The 21,183-nt window shown below is 37.0% G+C and overlaps 2 protein-coding genes across 7 annotated transcripts; one reads left to right on the top strand and one right to left on the bottom strand.

Moving 5' to 3' along the window:
- Positions 1 to 1,064: 1,064 nt before the first annotated feature.
- On the bottom strand, positions 1,065 to 3,831 carry Pis (phosphatidylinositol synthase). Its single transcript, XM_070298523.1, has 4 exons — positions 2,687 to 3,831; positions 1,955 to 2,243; positions 1,694 to 1,857; positions 1,065 to 1,616 (listed from the first exon to the last, which is right to left on the bottom strand). Exons 1-4 carry the CDS (start codon positions 2,730 to 2,732, stop codon positions 1,462 to 1,464), a joined length of 654 nt encoding a protein of 217 aa, XP_070154624.1. The 5' UTR covers positions 2,733 to 3,831; the 3' UTR covers positions 1,065 to 1,461.
- Positions 3,299 to 21,182, top strand: Tyf (twenty-four). Of its 6 annotated transcripts, XM_070298512.1 has the most exons (11): positions 3,300 to 4,611; positions 4,681 to 5,103; positions 5,290 to 5,859; positions 10,384 to 10,497; positions 10,643 to 11,005; positions 11,190 to 11,462; positions 11,652 to 12,021; positions 12,489 to 12,962; positions 13,166 to 13,541; positions 13,677 to 15,424; positions 15,527 to 21,182. In XM_070298512.1, exons 3-11 carry the CDS (start codon positions 5,542 to 5,544, stop codon positions 15,592 to 15,594), a joined length of 4,104 nt encoding a protein of 1,367 aa, XP_070154613.1. In that variant the 5' UTR covers positions 3,300 to 4,611; positions 4,681 to 5,103; positions 5,290 to 5,541; the 3' UTR covers positions 15,595 to 21,182. The 6 variants fall into 6 exon arrangements, with proteins under 6 accessions (XP_070154614.1, XP_070154617.1, XP_070154616.1 ...); XM_070298513.1 differs by having other exon boundaries at positions 3,299 to 5,103; positions 11,193 to 11,462; XM_070298516.1 differs by having other exon boundaries at positions 3,299 to 5,103; positions 12,510 to 12,962.
- Position 21,183: the final 1 nt, after the last annotated feature.

Genomic DNA, 21,183 nt, shown 5'->3' with positions numbered 1-21,183 from the left:
TATTGTAACTTTGCTGCGCGTATCGCGACCGCGTCTCAACGGGACGACAACCGGCATCATCCCACGGCGTTTTCGTCAACCGTACGCTAGGATATTCATCTTCCGAAGTAACCTAAGGATAAGAAGAAAAATCCACGACAAATCTTCCACCAACTTTTCCAACATGCGCGAGTGTTTGAAGTGATAACATGGCGCCGAAATTATGACTGGTCATGATGGGGGAATGAGGAATCTTCTTTGAGGTTAGTATGTTATTTTTCTTGTCATTTTACGTAAAGTTATCGCATCGTTGCAAGAGTTGAATTTGTTCTTTCGCAACTATTTTACGCACTCGCATTGATATCGGTGCCTGACGTACGCGTGCCAATCTACCCGTCACGTATTATAATTATTAACGTGTTGTTTTGATACTCGTACATACATACAAGTGCTTCAATTACGATATATCATGTACGTCATTTTTTTTATGTCAACGTTTCATATATATGTTACTGCTTTATAGCATTTATCATTACGTTAGATCAATGAATTATTGTTCTCTATTCCACCAAGATTTTTTATATAAAGATTTTTCCTTTTGCAGAATTTATAAAGTTTAATATATTCATAATTTCTCAGTATTTAGAAGACTTATAATATATATTATCCTTTACATAATTAATGTACATAATAAAATCAAGGTCATTGTCATGCTGTTACGGAATAAATAAAATATCAAATGAATAATTCTTTATAACAAATTTGATTTATCTTTTCTTATATTTAATAATTAAGGCTGGAAATATTCTTTGTATCTGATTTTTGTTATCCTTGATATTATATTTTTAACCTATTATACTTTTAGGGGTTTGAGTTTTCCTCGTGCAAAACTTCATTTGGTTTAAAATTTTAAAAGATGTGCACATGGAAGTATAATTTTTATATTTATAATAAACTTAAATATCCAAAAAGAGATTTTTAAAATTATATTTTATTCAACACATTGCTGACTACAATATTTCCTAAAACGATGCAATCTTACTACATACATTAATTATGAGAAGATATATTAGGTCCTACACAGAGATTATGAATATATTGTATTCTATAACAAAAGTAAAAGTATCAAAGCTCCTGAAAAAAAAAAAAAAAAAAAAAACTAATAGCTCATTTATCTAATATAATAAATGCTATATTATTAAAAAATAACTTTTTTTTTTTTTTTGCAAAAGTATACATTTCACATATATTTTAATAGGAATAAGGAATTTGACCATTATTTTTTATCTAATTTCATGATATAATATTTCCTATGCATTAAATATCACTAAAGTCAAGTAGAGATCTTTGCCATGCAGTTTTAAATATTTTTTAAAAATATATATGGAAATATATAAACATATACATATGTCAGTTTATAGAATAGGAAGATCTGTAAATCACATTCAATTCGACTAGTAAGTAATATGTACGTAAAGAGATTTAATTCGCTTTAAGTCGCTCCTGACGCTCTTTTACGTCAATGATGCTCAGATTGATGCACGAAACATATCCATGTAGTACGGAAATAGCAGCTTTAACAAGTGCTACAGGAGCACTCAGATACACAATTAATCTGTACAGACCGATACCAGCCACTGCAAAATAAAATGTCGCGCGATATTCCCTCGTGTTTGCATCGTAAAAGAAAATGATAAAATTTTATGGTACTCACAGATAGGTCCTTCAGTAAAGTGTAAAAGGTATAAACCAGCGTAAAATGCTTCGTTGCCAGCACACATGAGGAATAGTACTATTCGATCTGTATAATACAGTCTCATGATTGGATTTTCAGACATGTCGATAAATTTGTGACTGGTCTTTCCTTGTAAAAGAGTCCTATTGTATTTTGACAAGAGAGTAACATGTAATCATTACATTTTCTCCGCATTGTCTCCTTTGTATGCGTTAGATTGTGTTACATGTTATTTCTTACGTGTGTAAATATATCCAGTGACAGGCTATATCGATAGACATGCTTAATTGAAACCAAAAGATATAGGCAGGATAAAATAAGCATAATGTGGCCATAAGGCACATCGTGCCAACCCTATCCGTCAGCTGATCCAAGATTGCACCAAACTTTGTGCTTTGATTGTAATATCTTGCCGCATGGCCATCTATCGCATCCAGTAACGAGCTGATCACGTAACACCATGATGCAATAACATAATTGGTAGGCATAAAGTAAAAGGAAATTAGCGCCAAAATTACTCTGCCAAAACCTGTCGAATACATACATAAAATTTAATGTATTCTGATTTTTTCCTCTATTTCTCAGAAATTATCAAGTAATCATATAAAAATTCAAAACACATTATGGCTTCTCAAGAAGATTATAGCGAGAAATTTCATTATTGCTGGCTGATATAAATGTTACATGGAGCACTAGCGTATCGTAATCAATCAATACAAGCAACCTTAAAAGCGCCGTATACGCTCGCATCGCTTGTACTTTCATTTGATTAATCAATCACATTACACGGGATGACTTGGCAAAAGAAAATCCAATATTTGAGAAAAAAATCCATGTTTCGTTGAATCGAATCTTTGGCGGGCATCGACGTATGCCAATCGGACCATGCAACGTGTAGGACACATTATATTTACTCGAAGAGTAAAAACGTAATATTAAGGACAAGTATTAAATAAAATGACAAATATTTACCGATCATATTGGGCACGAACAAGAAAATATTCTCCGACTCTGTCATTTTGGTTAGCTCTTCTGGTATCCTGCGCAGTTTTTCTCGTTCACAAATATAAATACCTATCTACGAGATAATGCGTGTCAAGGATTATCCGGAGATAGCGACTCGCGTATTCGTAGATCATTCGACCACCTTTACGGTTTTACGGACGCACGCGTGCACGCATGCACGATACTCCCCTCTCCCTTTTGCCGATCCGACTGTCAGCGACGAAGTCTGCATCGAATGACGGCGTAACTTCGAGATATATCGATTTATAATCATGGCCGTAACACGAGTCGTTCATACTTGGTGTATTTTCTCTCGGGCGTTCCTTTTCCATTCATTCGTTCGTTCGTTCGCTACATGATTTTCCTGCGATAATAATGAAGAAAGAAGAAATTGACAAAATTCTAATCAATCTGACAGCTGGATTTTGGCCCTTGTTTTTGAGACCGGAAACGCGCTATCCCGGGTGCTCGACGGAGCGGATACGCGCCTGTACGCCAGACGACATTTTCGAAGGCCGAGCGGCTGGTCCGTCGTCGTCGTCGTCGTCGTCGCCGCCGCCGTTCGTCTGCGCAAAAGCGAGGATTCTGCTTCTTATTGCGTCGCGTGTTATCGCGTGACGGGAAAGTGTCCGCGCGACAGCGGCGTCCGCCTCGGCTTTTCCCGGAGATATTCGTCCGCGCGCGAGCGACCGTCTCGTATACACGCCGGAAACGCGTCGCTCGGTGAGGTTCGTAGCCTCGGGGGCGGACCTATGTAGAGTGGTCCTGGACCGGACTCGTCGCCTCCGCGCCGCGTACATACATATACTTTGTCGTTCGCGAAATCGTAGTTTCGAGGGTGGCTTTTGTGACAATTCCGTCGCGAATTCTCGACGAATGTTTGATCCTCCCTTTTCGTCGACCGTTCCGTTTCCCTCGCGCGAGTTTCTCGTCTCGTCATCTTCGTCGTGGTAAAGAAAAGTCCCCGATCCCCCCAGTCCCAGGTGATGTTACGCGATCGATAATCCGGCGCCCGATCTCGAGAACGACTCCGGAACGACGAGCGTACGCGACGCCCCGCGCGAAATTCACATTGTCAATTCTCTCGGAAGCCCCAAATGGCACCTACTATGCCGACGGCATCCGTGCCGTGACAGACGTCGTCCGTCGTGTCGTGCTCGCGACGCCGGCGGTGACGATGAATCCGTCTGTCAAACCTTTTTGCGCGCGCGGCCAAAGGAAATAGGCCGATAGCGCGCGTAACTCCTGTCTCCGCGAACCGCGTGCGTGCGTTCGCGCACGCGCGCCTTTGTGCGTGCGCGCGTGTGTGTTGTGCCTGGCGGTGCATCTTATCCACGAGATCTCCTCGCGGATGGACTTATCCTCGATATGTGTACCATGATGACTCGTCGGACGGACGGACGGACGCGTGCATTTGGCGGCGGCCATTTTGAATCGATTGTGAGTGCTCGCCACGGCAGCGCGGCGGCGATTATCAACATCGTCGCGTTGTAACGCCAAAAACGGACGGTTTTTCGTGTCGTCGTTTCCCTCGATCCCCCGCGCCATCTCCCCCATGACCCCCCGCTGCGAGTGAAGCTTCCGTTCGTGAACGGAACGAGCATGTACGCACATACGCGGCGCGTCGTCGTGCGTACTTGGAAATGGTGCCGCTCAGCCGGGCTTTCCATCGTCGAGAGGAAACGCCGATAAGTGCGACGGCGACACTCGAGGAGCGACACGACTACCGATCGTAGAAAATCCATACTGTTAAAAACAGGACGATTTTGTCGACGTGTAAGAAGAGAGAGAGAGAGAGAAAGAGAGGGAGAAGAGGAAAAAACGCGCCGATATATGCACTCGACGCGTCGATCGTTCGAATTTGACATGTGACCGCCAGCAGTCGCGTTTACGTAAGTTGTCCCCCAACAAACGCTCACGCGGTCGCATTCGCATATTCACGAAGAGACATCAATTTCCAGCGCTCGTAAAGCATCGATGTATCTAGCGCACGATATTCTATCGGTGACGAAGAATACCGAACATTATGCTTGACTCTGGCAATTCGTCGACTGTGCGATCGACGACTGTGTGACGTGTGACAGACAGCTGTGGGCAGCCGAGCAGTTGACAGCCCGGTCGAGGCTAACCTCAAAATTACGCGACGAGAATCGCGCCGAGATCGTTATCGTCGAGTGTCATCGAGTATCCGTTGACGGGACGGTGTAATAAGTTTCACAAACGACAGCTGGATAAGCAGAAAAATCTGCGAATAAAGTGACTCTGCGAGAAATTTCACCATTAATTGTCAACGGTGAGGAACGGAATCATTTTCCTCAATTGCTCGGCTTGAAATTGTGCGAGAATCATTTCTAAAAATTTCGCATCGAGTTGCACCGATACAAGTACGCATTGAATCTTCCTAAATTAAAATCTCTGAAATTTATTTTCCTCTCATTTTAAATTAATTATCTATTAAATCTCTAAACTCTCTAGCAACTCACAATTCTTTTCTATATTTATATATTTCAAATTAGTAACTCGCGAGTTTAACAAATCCTAAATCCTAATTAAATCTATAATTTAAACAGAAAAACGAAGACCAAGAATTAATTGAAACTTAACGTCCCGCATAAACGTCGATGCAACCGATTTGGATTCTTCGTCTAAGCATGTCCTCGCGCTCATTCGACTGAAAGTGGTCGGTGCAGCGTCTTCAATGCGGCACGGAACGTCGACAGTCTCGGTCCTTTTGAGACTGGATAGCCCTTGAGAGATAGAGAGAAAGAAGGGACGAGAGAGAGAGAGAGAAAGAAAAAGAAAGAAATGACGAAGAAGGAGCCATGAGCACGGCGGATACCGCGCTGTCAATTTCGATCAACATGGCCCCAGGGCCGGAACATCGCCAGGAACCGGTAGCTCCTGACAAAATAGACGAGGGCGATCGTGCCGTAGCCGCTACCGCCGATGTTGACGCGGAGAACGTCGATACTACGACAACTAGTAGCAGCAATAACAACAACAGCAACGATTCCGTCGCCGCTGTCGCTGTCGTGGAGCAAAGTTCAAACATCGAGAACGCTCCAGCTACTAATTTTGCCACTGGTGCCGATTCGGCCAACCAAAGCTCGCCGTTGAATAGCGGCGTTGATAGCAAACAGGTGAGCATCGTTGAATCGAGGAATCGAAATCACACACTCAAGGATTTTTTTCCCTCCTTCCGCGCGCACAGAATGCCGTGAGTCTTTAAATAATTATAATCAAAAATCTAGGACACACTAATAATATATTTTGCTTCGGCAATAATTTGTCATACTTAAATTTTTTCCGTCTCATTTTTTAGATACTACAAAATTAAATGCAATTACGCGCGGTGAGTTTTTTCATTAAACCAGTCAGGTGTTTGATGGATTCATTTAATCCTGACAATAATACTGGGCTACAATTTTCTCCCGAGAGCAATTAATTTTTTTTGCGTCATCTATAGCTAAATATATGTAATAAATTGGATTATTTTTTTGTGATATTAGCATTTTTCTAGTTCTAAGATGGGATATATATCAGAATGTTAATATTGCGAATAATAATCCAGTTTATCAAGGATAAGAATTTTATGTATATTTATATTTCTCTTTTTTTTCTCGTTTTAAAACGTTTGGTATAAGAGAAAAATTGATGTTTTCTTATCACGACTTTTAAATTTGCGAAATGTGATCGAAAGGCGAAGTAATCCTTTTTGACAGAAAAGCTCGTAAATCTTGATTGTTATTCGAGGGTACGCTCGGTTACGCTCCTGAAATGGCCGTGTTGGCCCTCGATAGAGCGAGGACGCGTCGTACAAATACGTTCTTGATATCCCCTTTCGTTCGTTTGATTAGTTCGTGCGATTTCTTTCGAGTAATTAAGTAACTCGCGACTGCGAACAAATAGGTCGTCTCAGCACCGATTTCGTTCTTTGATTTAACAAATATTGCGTAATAAGAATAAGGATCTCTCTCGCAGGGTTATTGTGCCGAATTTACACGAAATCGATAAAGTGGTCAAGCGGTAAATTAAAAGGTCGCATTACACAATGAGACACGAGAAACAAGGAACGAATATACAGATTCAATTCTCAACATGATATTGATATGCACAATTTGTACATATATCAAAAATAGATATTTGTTGTTGCTGTTAAATATTTATCCACTATATGTAGATTTTATTTTTAACCGAGACAATGAGAACGCGACAGAGTTGGAAGTGTACAGTCATATTCCTCCACGAAATTGCTCGTCTCTTTTGCTTATTAGTCACCATCTCATTGTGTATTTTATATATTTTTAATAGCCTATATTTTATTTTCTTTGTTTGTAGCCTTTTCTCCTCTCTTTCGCGTATAATTATTTTTGTCGCGAGAGATAGAGCAAGCGCTAATTATTACATAGCTGCTTGATTATTACATAGTACATCGAATAATTCAAGTTCATATATTACCTCGAATTAAAAAATGTAATTACTTGCCTCTTTACCAGTAATATATTGTAAATATTCCCATCATTCTCAATTTTTATTATTGTTACTCAACAGTGTTGTTATCGCGCGATACTCGTAAATTTTTGTTATCTCGTAGGAGGAGGAGGAGGAGGAGGAGGAGGAGGAGGTGAGCGAGCGAGCGATTTTTATTGACTTGCATCTCTTGACCGGCCTCGTGTAAACGCGGTTGTTAGGCGAGATCCAGGGACACGTTTGAGAAGAATGCGCGATTGACAGACGTACATGGCCTAATATATCGTCGCGAACACGCGTTCTCGAGACGTTTGTGACTATTAGAACTGGAACTCCGTATACAGTGTGACACCGGCCGATCGCCCAGCGATGTCTTGTCCGTGCGAGAAATTCTACATCGAAGCGATCATTAGTAAGGATCGAAACTTTTTTAAGCTTTCTATAGATATATTGTAGGATATTACACAGGATATACAGTTTTATAAGAAACAAAATTTTTATCCATCGAAATTCTATCAATTCCTTGGATCCTTGATCTTTGTGCGTATATAAAATATTTTGAAGTTATATAACGGAGAAAACATGCGAGGAATTTGACTTTTTGTTTTGTTTTCCAGGCTTGATATTGAACGGTACCGATGAAAGCATTCGACACGGCGATAAATTTTAAAATGATATATGTTATCGCCAAACAAGTTATGCTGTTATTTTTATAAAATATATCTTACGCAAATTAACATATCCGAGATACGTGTAGACGCGTAACGACTCTGCATTTCTCTAACGTCGATGACGCGCATGTTTATCGAGTCGCCATGTATATCCTGTGAGTATCCAAGACAAAAAAAAAACAAGCTTCGAACTGCGGTTCGCATTACGAATATGACAATACGTCGTTAAACAATTAGAAACCGCCGGAAGAAACACATATTTCAATGCGCCTCTTGCATTGTCACGGAGCACAACAGAGACAAGACTTCTCGTATATCTCATATCCTACATATTTAAGGCTAAATGCGGTCGTCTGATTTTAAATTTCAGATAACATCGTATAACATACGATATTCCAAGAAGTCACGAATACGCACGCGTAAATTATCGCAAACAAGAACGTTCCATTCCATCCGTGACAAATCAGATTTCGTTGCTTCATACAAAAGAACATAATGCGAAAATGATTCCTTGCACGCGACAATAACACGAAATGAGACGTCACAATCGACGCAAGATTTATTTTCGTGTATTCACGACATCAAGAGAGAATCGATCTCATCGAAACAAAATCAATATTGTAAAGATTAAAATCACAATCTTTTCTCTCTCTCTCTCTCTCTCTCTCTCTCTCTCTCTCTCTCTCGCGTTCTTATTCGCAACAGTCGCAGATCGTCGACGAAGAAAGAAAGGGAGAAAGACCGAGTGAAACAAAAGCTATTTCGAGGGAGATCTCGCGAGATTCCCAAAACCCCCCCCACGTCATACGCTCCTGGGTTGGCAGTGCTTTCAGTGTAATGGCGGCGGCCATGCTGGGAAGAGCGCGCCGCGCCCGCTCGTCGCAGTAGCTTTCAAAAAAAACCGGGACACGTTTTCGCCGACGTTTTTCCTCCTTACGCCGACGACGACGACGACGACGACGAGGACGAGGACACCGCATCGTGCTCCGGGCTCCGGCGACGCGTGTCCCGGGATGGACGACGTTCTTCGTCCGTTCTTGTCGCGGAAAGTAGCAAGCGCGTAACGGCAGCGAAGAGTTTCGATTACGTTACGGGGTCTCGGCGATTCAGCTTGTATGTGTGTGTGTGCGTGTGCGTGTGCGTGTGTCCTCTAAAAATATAGCGATTTCGTTCCGGCATTGCCCAGCAGATTTTTTTTCCACCGTTTCTCGTAAGTCATCCCGATATCTCTTTATATCTCCCTCCTTCTCTCTTTCTCTCTCTTTCTCTCTCTCTCTCTCTCTCTCTCTCTCTCTCTCTCTCTCCGTATTTCTATCTCGTTCGCTCGTCTTAATTGAGCTAATCGCTGCTAGAGCGCTATCAATCTTGAGGACGGCTCTTCGCATTTTTTGCAACGTTCTCTCGAAGAAGACGATCGCCGATTTACGCAGTGAATTGTTCGCCGTTCGCTTCCCTTTGTCGCGATCTCTTTGTTCTCGTCTTTTTCGCGCATGACACCCTATAAGAAATTCGGACTCTGACGTGTGACAATCCTCGACGTCTTCGACGTCGTTAATGTGCGCGAACTCGCCGTAATTCCTCGTTATCTTGAGATAGCTCTTCGCTTCCTGCCTTTCCGCATTCCCTTTTCAATTGTACCGATGTATTTATCCATCTCTTTTTTTTTTTTTAGACACTTTTCTGACGCTAATGAATGTAACGTTTTAAGGCAGTCGTTTTAATGCGCGTGTGCTTTCTTGCACCCGAGTTTAATTATACCTTTGATAAACTTTGCATCAGAGCACGCTCGACATTTGCATATGTTAACTGATTTTATTTCTAATAATTTTATCGTGTATGTATATTGTATATATTCCATATATATGAAAAATTTAGTTTATTTACTAGTTATTTATAACAGATTAATTGATTACATCTAATATGTATGTATTGACGGAGATAAAACTTTGTAAAGAATTACAAAGTGGATCAATTTGCTTTATTATATTAAATATTTATTCAAAATATTTTAGAAATGGCAGCGTACACATACACAGGATGCATGCACTTTTTTTTCTACACTGCACACTTTATAACATGTATTATTGTAAGGTTTAAACAGATCCAATAAGAGAAACCTTAAATTCACTCTGAAAATCTGTCTATATTCCTCTCTATCTATTCAACTTGTTAACTAGTTCCTATTGTAATGTAAAGTTATTTTAATATAAAATATAACAATTTATGAAAAACAATGTAAATAAAATGTTGACCATGTATTTCTCATAATATGATGTCTAAATAATGATTTAAATCACAGACATCTATATATGCTGTATTATATCTTAAAAAGAAAAACAAGATTTAGGAAAAAATTCTTAGTTAATAATAGTTTTTTAAAATATTTGTCGGTAAATTAAAATAATAGTTTTTTCTATACTTTGATACATCAAAATAAAAAATTTTATACAAATGTAAAAATGTAATTCTTGCAATAGCGCATAAATGTGCAACTTAATTTTTTTAAATTGTTCTTATTTTTAGGAAGAACCAGCAACTCTCTCCGAATTAAATGATAGCGAATTACGTGCTTTACTGGATGAAGCTATAACGTACAAGTGTCCAAAAGATCGAGAAGGAAAATCTCATCTTTTTAAGGTATATATGGAATAAGAGATATATATTTGATAAGGTATATATTTTATATTGATAAGATATATACTTTTGAAACTATACATCAAATATAAACAATTCAGTAATGTGTTAGGAACCAGATATATATGGAACGTCATATTCTTTATAGGAACTTTTACAAGAAGCAGAAGCGGATGAGACCAAAGAAGGACATAGGGTGATATGTAATTCGCGTTGTCTCCCCGGCTCAAATCGAAGAAGACATAAACGGGATTCTGTATCTGAGCGTTTGACACATGGCGGATCATTGCAAAATTTAGCACATCCTATTGCTTCAGAATTTGATAGTAGTTTTGCTTATCCAACATCCAGTTCATGTCATACTTATGGAAGCAGTAGGAAAAAAAACAAGAAGTATATAGGACCTAGTGTTTCTGCTAGACAGAGAGAAGGTGGATCATTACCATCAGATGTAGATGCATCGCATAGCCTTGCTTCTTTGGCTAATCTAGATCTATCATTTGATAAAAAGGTATTTTTTTTTTATAATTAATATTAATATCCATTTTTCAATATTTATAAACATAAACGCTTTTATTAATAATAAATTATATAAAAGACAGATTTTTTAAATATGTGATAAAATTCTATAACATTGATGTGAAACTTTAAGAATAATTAATATATCAACAATTTTCTTCTATATTTTTGTGAAGAAGAATTTCTGTGTGGAGCGGTCAGCATATGACTGGACCAATAAGGAAAAATCCAAGTCTCTAGACAAACCGTCGTATACCAGTACAAAAAAGGAAGAAAAAGAAAAAGAAAAGAAGGAATCGAAAAGGGACACAGTTAGTTCAAGCGAGATAGAACTTGAAACACGAGAGAAAAGAATTGGTAAAGGAAAATACGGAACAAATAAAATGCTGGAATCAGATAATCCACCTCCAGAATCGGATTACATGGTAATCGATTTAGGCGATATTGAGGTAAAGTATTATTTGTACTATATAATCAATATTTGTGCACACATGGCACAATTATTTTGATAAGTTCCTCCTCTCAATTCTGTAGTTTAATCATTGAAAAGTTTTATCATTTTATATAGTATATAAAGACAAAGTAGAGCAAAGAAAATAAAACTGTATATATTACAATTTATTTTTCATCCATTGCAGGTAGGTGCTATCAGTGAGAGAAATGTGGGATCTATGGCAAGCGGAATTCAAAGACCTCGCTCCTTAGACACCGAAAATGATGAAGGAACTGAGATGAGAATCATTGAACCACGTAAACCTATCCATTATGTCACACTGGCAACTTTAGATGTGGATAGCCCTATAGAATTTCCTATTCGCGATCATAAGCAGGAGAAATCAAAAATGTCTGTTAATGGTACAGAAGTGACAGGAACATTGTGTCAACCACACAACAGTGTAAAATGCAGTATAGGAGGAGCTTCAAACAGTTCTAGTACTAGCCAAAGCAAGATTGTGCCAAGTTTGTGCTCTGTGATGCCGTCTTGGCAAGCACAGAATTTAACGCTGGGTAAGATTAACATATATACATATACATATATTGTACACAATATTTAATAAACTCTTGAAAGTTTATTTTGTAGAAATGTATATGCGCGTTTTCTATAATTCATAAACTTAATAACAGAGTTATTTATTGTAAGTATTAGCCATTACTGATGTTTATGCAATATATCACAAGGTTACTAATTACTGAATTAGTATTGTGTCGAATACTCTATAAAGAAGTTTTATTCAATTAGCGACAGAAGGATCTGCAATTGAAGCATTCAAACTAATTTTACTATAGAAAGAAAATTTTGCGATTACTATCAATAATATAATTTAAGCATTCTATATTGCACAAACGTCAAATATTTCGTAGCTGCTACTGATTCGATGATGCTAATTTAGATTAAAAAAAAAAAATGATCTTTATTTTTGAATCTGACTTTTTATTTTTTTATTTATTCTATTTATATTTATTGTAAACTGAAGCAGGTCAATTGTGCGCAGAAGGTCCCAGGTATACGGCGCAGCACATCACGATGAAAGATCCATCTGTGTCGGGAGAAAAGAAATCGTTGGACGAAAACGGAAACGCTGTACAATCCTACAATGATCGTTTTGCAAAGAAACTTAGAAGGAAACATACTCAGGAACATAATGTCAAAGTTTACAATGCTGAAAATGTGGAGGGTCATCGTAATGAGGATATTGACAGCTTAATTAACTTTATTGAGAATAAAGAATCCAAAAGCAAAAAAGGAAAGACTAGTAATCCTGTTAGAGTGAAAGCCAACTCTGGTACAAAACCGAGAACTAGAGAGAAAGATACAAAGAGAGAACAGTTACCATCAAAGTTACAAAAGTCTAACTCTTTGGAAGAGATTTCAAAGACAAAATTAGAGGATCTCACAACAGAAAAAAGCGTTAGTTCCAGTGGGGCCAGTAGTGTATCCAGCCAACATGGTATGATTATATGTACATAAATGTATGTATTTTATAAATTTCATATTTTTATAAATATTTTATAATTTTATATAAATTTTATATCTAAGAATTGATTATATATTTACATAAATGAAAATTGGAAATTTTTAGTAAATTTATATATGCTTTCATATTTATTTACATATTTTTTCTAATATCATATTGTCTTTATAATGTAATAGGTGAAAATGTGGCATTGCGACGTCCGAAGCAAAGGAGCACTGGAGACGCGACAGTTGATAGTCGAGGCGATAGACGATCTTGGGGGACAGAGGAGGGTCAATCGATATATTGCAACGATACGGGAGAGGATTACACTAGTCGCCGTAATTCCAACAAAAAGATCAATCCGGAACCGGAACATGAGACGGCGGAATTTCTGGTAGTTACGAAGAAGAAGAAGAGCAAGAAACAGAGGAGAAGCTCCAGTGGTAGCAGGGCGCAAAATCTGACGACGTCAGGATCGTATCTACAAAATTCTAGAGGATTCTCCAATGAATATAGGACACCGCTCTCTCCCGAACTGCGAAGAAAATCGGCGAGCAGTATGCCTCCTAGGTAATTTGATAATTATAAATATATAAATATATATATATATATAATTTGACTAAACACCCAAAAGTTAAAGAGATATCAATACTAATACTAATTAACATAAAGATAATAATAAAAGAATATGTATAATTGTTGCAGTGACAAGTCGGATAGCAGCGACTTAGATTCGGTCCATTCGTTGCCGGTTACGTCGAATAGCTCGAAGCATAATTTAACTAAAGTCGCGACCTCATCAGGCGGTACTCCGCAAGCGAGTTATGCGGACATAGCGCGCATGGCTACTATATCGCACAATCTGAACATGTCCACTATCGTTCCGGGCATGTTGAATACAACATCGTGGCCCAGTGTACCTCCCAAGACTCCTTCAGAGCCGGACAAAGTACCGCAAGATTATTACCCAAGTTTGGACGAGATACAGCATTCGGAGAGAAAAGTGAGGCAACAACAAAATTTCGCCCAATCGAATCATGCAGCAGCGACCTTGAGTCTCGCTTTCGAGAAGTCGCTTTCGCCGACACTGACAAAAGTGAAAAATTTATCGGATAGAAAGAAAGCCGAAGCTCAGGAAGAAGCAATTAATAAGAATATTCAAGTGTTTAAATATGTACAGGACATCGAAAAAATGCAGAGTCTAACGCAACAAGAACAAAAGCACCTTACGGCTTCGAACACTTACAACACGAATACAAGTGAAACTATCGCAACAAACACTGTAACGCCAAGATTGAATAATAATAATACAACGATGAATTATAATCCACTCGATGCCGATAATAATTCCAATTGCACTGTCAATAATAAAGATTCTGTGGCACATTCGAGAACTAATAATCCTCGTTCTCGCAGAAGTTATGTACATGGTAATCAAAATATACAAATTCAGGGATTGTATGAAGAACAATATGTTAAAAAGATTGCACCTCCTTATCATGATGAACCGATTAAAAAATCACACAGCATCGATACTTTGCAGTCCGAAAACAGGACTAATCCGACAATCGCATCCCATAGCGATAGTGCAGACGCACAGAAGTTGAAAACTGCAAAACTTACGCAAGAGTCGCAGGATGTCGAGTCCGAGCCAAGCAATAACAAAAACAAAATGACTAGTAGCGATCCGAGAACAGCAAGGATCGTGAAAGAATATCCGAACAATAACATTACGATGAAGCACGATGTAGTGAAAGTGGGAATCTGTCAGACGCAAAATCCGAAGCAAGATACTCAACAGCGCGAAGATATGGAGAATAAAAAAACCAAATCGCAGTCTGATAAAGACCAACCACAAAGATCATCGTCGGTGGAGATGCATCAGACGAAAAATTCAATTCCTAGACCGGCGGTAATCTTGTTGGATGAAACCACCTCGGACATCGCCAAGAACAATAATCTACCAACGGAACTTACGTTTGGCTTCGAGATAAACGAACAATTGTTGCTCTCGGAGGACAACGGCAACGAGGAGACTCAGGCAACCGCGACAAGTAGTTCCACTTTCTCTCCGACTGTACCGCCGCTCGTTAATAAATTATCACTCAACACTTTCGAGAAAAATCCGCCTTTGTTTACCGAGAAATCCGCAAGGTACGACAAGTTTTCGTCGAATTATCATATGCAATCACCGAACGCCCATATAACACCGACGAATACTCATGTGACGCCTGTGCATCCGGTCATGGTGCAACCGCTACCATACATGAGCTATCCCAACACAAGATTTCCACCGCCTACGTATCTGCCACCACCGCCTCCACCACCACCCGGAATCATGGAGAAATTTCATCCGCCGAAAGAAGACTTTGCTATGCTTTATGTAGCACCCGAGGAAGAGTTGAATGTGCAGACGTACAACCACGATAAGATCGTATCTTTCGTTGGATTAGGTAAGATGTATTGTAACATAATTCAAGTTACTCGATTATATTATTCTTGTCATTTCACGTTTATTTCTACTAATTTTGTCTTTTTTTTATTTTTATTAATAGCATGGGACGCGGTCATGAGAGAAAATGTGACTGCAACCGGTCGTATACAGTTCTATAGTGGACAGTGAAGTGAAAGTTGTTGAAACAAAGGAAATAGGCAATAACAATAACTTTTGTATTGGTAAACCACTTCCATTACAAATTACATTTAGTTAGTTTAATCTTGGGTCTTTCGTTGATAATACAAGATCAAGCACTTGTATGTACTGTGTATACAGTTACATATCCCTTGAATATGGACATAAAATTCGCTTGGAGAATCATCTATCTTATTGCTCGAATCAAATGAATTGGTGTATTGGTAAAGCGAGATTAATGAAACCGAGCTATACGAAGTGTGCCTCAAGAGATAACAGCAGTGTACATACAATCAGTCTCCAAAAATGGAAGACAAAGAAAAAGAGAAAGAAACGTATATTCCAACAATGTACATTGCATTTGTGTGAATTTCAAACAATGATGACAGTGTCGCGAATCTTCAGTATTGACAATTAAGAACATTTGTTTGGGAAATGTGAAGGTTATCTCTCGAGAATTACATATATATATATTGTTTCTTTAATTAAAGGGAACTTCCAGTGTATGAATCACGCGTGTAAATACATTATAGATATCCCTATAAATTTTCAAAGATTGTCTTTTAATGAGAGTGTAAATTTTCAAAAAGTGCTTAAAGGAAACATTACAAAGAAATACGAACTTGTAATAACCAGGTCTATCATGAAGCAGGTCTGTGAAGAAGAAAACCTCACACATCAAACAATGGTGTTTCCTGGTGCCTTTGGACTTGTGAATCGTTAGGTGAATCAACGGAGAACAAAATTGACAAAGCCAGGTGTGTGTACTTTAATCACGCATTAAATCGAGAAATTTGCTAAGAATATCATAAAACTATAATAAGATTTTGAACTCTTGAGCTGGAACAATCTTAATTGTCATTGTGGAAGATTATGAACCAGTTGGTGAGTCGAAATATTACAGGTTAAAATATAAAGAGATATCAGGTATTTTACTTGATAATACAAATTAAGACATGTGGACTATATCGGAGAAATGTAAATGTGCAGTTATGTAATATATTGAGATGATAGTGTGGTTGAGTTAAAACTCAGAGTGGCTACTTCTTCCAGCTATGGAGCACTCGATAGTATAGAATAAAAAAAAGTCACTAACTGGGTTTTGAAAATGTCAAAGTGCGCTCAAAATCTGGTCAAATGTCTGTGAAGATAGAATGCCGAATGTGTCGCAAAATAAATTTTTACACAGACTTGCTTATTTAATAAATAACTGATAATTATATTCATAATGATAATATAAGAAAATACTTGCTTGTGATCAGTAAAAATACGATGATGTGAATGAATTTGTATGTGTGTGTATAATTCATGTAGATTTCGTATAGATTTTATCAAGTAATTATAGAAATGAGATTGCTGTTCGATCATATAATCATTATATACACATTGAAATATCTGAACTTTTCCAGGTGTTCTAAACAAAAGTTATTCCAAATTAATTGCATTTCATGTGAATATGCTATAATATTCTTATACTATAATATTATTCGTTCAATAGACTTTATATTACATTTACGAATCACTGACAATATCTACTGCCTCGCTTACTTGTCTATCGTCTATAATGTTATATAATCCTTTATTCCAGATTTTGTATAAAAAAAAAAAAAAAAAAAAAAAATTGAACAGTTTATTGATATAATTTTTGATGCATAAAAGCCCATATATAAACAGATGCGTGTCGCAGTTGTCAGATGTTAGAGGACAAAAAGTTGAATTTTATTCAACCTGATTCTACTATATAATGTGTGATCTACGACTAGATTGCAGAGTAACCCCAGAAGTGCACAAAGATAATCCATGTGCACATATGTTTGCTCATTAAGTAACTCGAATTTTATAAATTCTGTTTGCGAAGTACGTTCCTAGTTCCTAAGTTTTCGTTTTTTCTTATTGGATATATCTTACAAATGATAATGTTCCATCAATGTTCTCGAAACATAGGTTTTTGCATTTTTTTTTTTTTTTTTTTTTTTTTCCGAGGCATTATTTACAGGCGTAAAAAGAAACATGATTTCGATAAAGCGTATGTAAGTAGAAATATATACGCTGACATAGTATGGTGTATATGTATACATAATATATAATAGTAAGAGGAATCTCATCTCTTTCAAATTAACACAGATAGAAAGAGAGAGAAAAATATATGTAAGCCATACTTTTTAAATTTCTGTATGCCTGTAAATGCCTAAGAAACTGAGCCTAAGAGAAATATGAAGCATAATATATAATGCTCTGCTTTTAACTACTGTAATACGCGTTTTTAAATATAAGTCTATGAATTCTGTAACCTCAGGATATTACGGTCCGCGCGCGTATTGTGTCCCAAATATTAAACGGGTTAAATATTAGTGTTAATCCCTCTTTGCGTTTATAAACTAACTTTAATTACAGTTCTAAACTCGTTTCATATTGCTTATCACTGAAACAGGAGAGTGCGAGAACGTATACATTTTACCTTGAGAGAAATAAAAACTGTTCTCGCGTTATCACGAAACATGTTATTCTATACGAGAATAATAATGTTCGTACAGCAGTCTCATTCACGAATGAGTGTCATGGAAACTTATCGCCTTTATATAGGTAATGATAAAGTAAATTATCATGGATAAGTTTCGTATATATGAAAGGGCATGAAAGTGTAATGTATGTAGTATTATATAATGCGAGTTAATTATTATTAATGAATTAGAATTGGGAGAGAGTAAAAAACTTTCTTAAAAAGAGAGTTTGTTATATATCGTTTTTTCTTTACGAAGATATCAAAATTGTGTAAAAACGAAAAAAAGATATTGTGCTCTGTTGGTAATTTTTATTTTTCTCCAGTATATAGGAAATAGTCCAGCTGGGGATACACCTTTCTCGAGATAAGCGAGAGATTGAGAAATATCTAATTATACGACATAAGTATTATGGAATGCATATCGGAGTAGTAACTCGAAAAAAGTATAATCATATAATCGCAGCTAAAATATCTGGACATGACAAAATATCTTCTTTCTTCTAAGTATCTTTTTTTCTTTTATTTTTTTAAAGCTCAATTTCTTGCTTTACAAATCTTTGAAAGTTATTGATTGTACTAGACATTTACACATACTCAAGCTTTTAGTTTTCTTCCCTTTCTCTGCGCCTTCCCCCTCCCCTCCGTCCCCCCAAAAGATTTTCATATTTAGCCCCCGTTATCAATAACGAAGTTAACATTCCAAAAAAGTTGTAACAACTATTTCTTCGATAGATCCTCTTTTAATTTTTCTATACGCTCTTCTGTGCTCTTTCTCCACATGTGATGTTTCCACAGATTGATATACTGACTATGTCTATTTCTTTTCTTCTTTTTATTTTTTACACGAAACTCGACGATACGCTATGACGATTGTATTTTGCGATATTACTTTGACTGAATCATCGAAGAATTTGCATTGCTTCCGAGAACGGATGATACTTTTTTTTGAGCTATTTTAATCCGATATGTGAAAACTACATTCAAAAAGTTAGGTGCTCCACTCCGCCTTAAAGTAACAGGATGCAGTCTCAGCCTGTGCCATTGACCGGTTCAAATGGCTAAGTGATAAGAGTTCGCAAAGACTAGTGCAAATGTACTTGTGGAGAAAAACTAAACAAAGGAAAAAAAAAAGAAAGAAAATAGGACCATTTAACAGTGTATGTACATAACGAGTGTGAGATGGTAGCTAACATGCTAACCTGTATCGCATACATGTAAAATACATGATTACTTCACATTTTTTTCATTCGATGGGCATACGAGAAGCACACGTGAACATCGTTGTGGACCGATTTTTGTTTCTTTAAACGACATGTAAATCAGAATCGCGGTAACGAACTTGAGAGTAACAGAGCTTGAAATAGATGACAAGGAAACGAAATTACATTACATATATACAAAATCTATGTGCCCCCTCCCCCTCTGTTTTCGTTTATAAGCGTTTATGAGATGAGAAATAAATATATGTTTATTTTCTTTCATATTGATCTGCATATATATTTATTTCAGTTGCAATCTATTTAGGAATGCCATAGTAGCGAAACTTGTTTATAAGTATTCTCTGATAAAAACACTCGAATTATGAGTACGTTAGTATTGCACTTTATCTCTCCCCTTGCCTTTGGATGCTCCTGCATTGATTTTGCTGTTTTTTTCTTTTTATTTTATTTTATTCTGTTTCCGATTATCGGCATTGAGCATCGATTGTCAGCCGTTCACGTAAATGTGTATAAAAATTAATGTTTTTGCGAGATTTGTTGCCTCAGATACTGATACCGATTATTTCGACTACCTGGAAAATGTGAAACAAAATGAGGAATATTGAAGAAAACGATTCGACGACCTCGATGTTACCTCGTATCGCTGTACATTTTGTTATTCGATATAAAACGATTCTTCTCTCACACTGTACATACGGTATTGTATGATATATACATATACATAATATTATATTATTATTACATCAATGCTACAAAAAAAAAATCCAATTAAAATTATTATTAATGTGTACCGCTATTATATTAATGAGAAACATTAAACGAGAGAGAGAGAGAGAGAGAGAACCATATGTATATTGAAGCTACAGTTTGTGTGCGCGTAAAAAAGGCTGTGCTGTTCAGCTACAGAACTTTATGCGAGTGTGTTTGTTGCCAAAGTTCCCTCTTGCGAATGTAAAGTACGATAAGCAGTGATATTTCTGATGACTGCTTAATCGTATCTAACGCGGCGAAATTTGTCGAGATGGTAAATCAAAACCATCTTATAACGTTCGTTGTCTTCGAAAAAAAAACAACAAAAAACAAAAAGAGAAAGAAAAAAAGAGATCGTTTAGATTTTTTTTTTTTTTTTTTTTTTTTTTTAGATATAACTAAGGTTTCTTTAGTTATGTCTAATAATTGTCTCATTTATCTCGTTTTTATTCTATTGATTTTGCATGAGAATGATCGTATTTATTTTTTTCTCTACTGGATTTCCCAAAATTAAAAATTTTGAGAAGCTTTAAATATGATTTATTTATCTTAATCGGTCGCGTCAATTAAAGAATAAGTTTTGCTGTATGTATTAAGCATTCACAGAACTAACCGGAGAGGTTCAATCTCTTCTTTTGAAGGCTATATAAAAATATTAATGTTTCGTTAAGGGGAAAAAAAAAAAAAAAATGTTAACATTAGGTCGTCGAGAGGCCGAGACCATCCAGCCTGTATCAATTCGGATAAGACAGCGAACTCCTCGATTTTGAACATTGCTTACTTTTTTAAATAATATCCGTAAAAATGACAGAGATTGTTAAGACACACTCCATCGTACAAGAAGAGGAAAGTTATGCATCAAAAGAAAGAGTAGAAAAAACCCAAATACGTTACGGAGGAAATGAAAAATATATTACGATTCATTCTCAGGTGATGTATTCACACATACACAATGGCTTATTATTTTGTTATTAACGATATTGTCAGATATATGTAGAAGTTATCATGAACCATGGATGTGGTCATTCGAAGTCCTTGCCATGGAATGTAAAAAGAATATGTTGAATTGTATAAGTGAGAGTGTGTGTGAGAGAGAGAGAGAGAGAG

The sequence above is a fragment of the Polyergus mexicanus genome, unplaced genomic scaffold, assembly GCF_030449975.1.
Source record: "Polyergus mexicanus isolate NDT 795.1 unplaced genomic scaffold, iyPolMexi1.0 SCAF_7, whole genome shotgun sequence".
Lineage (NCBI taxonomy): Eukaryota > Metazoa > Arthropoda > Insecta > Hymenoptera > Formicidae > Polyergus > Polyergus mexicanus.
The sequence above is the reverse complement of the archived record's forward strand: the minus strand, read 5'-3'. Positions and strand labels throughout refer to the sequence as shown.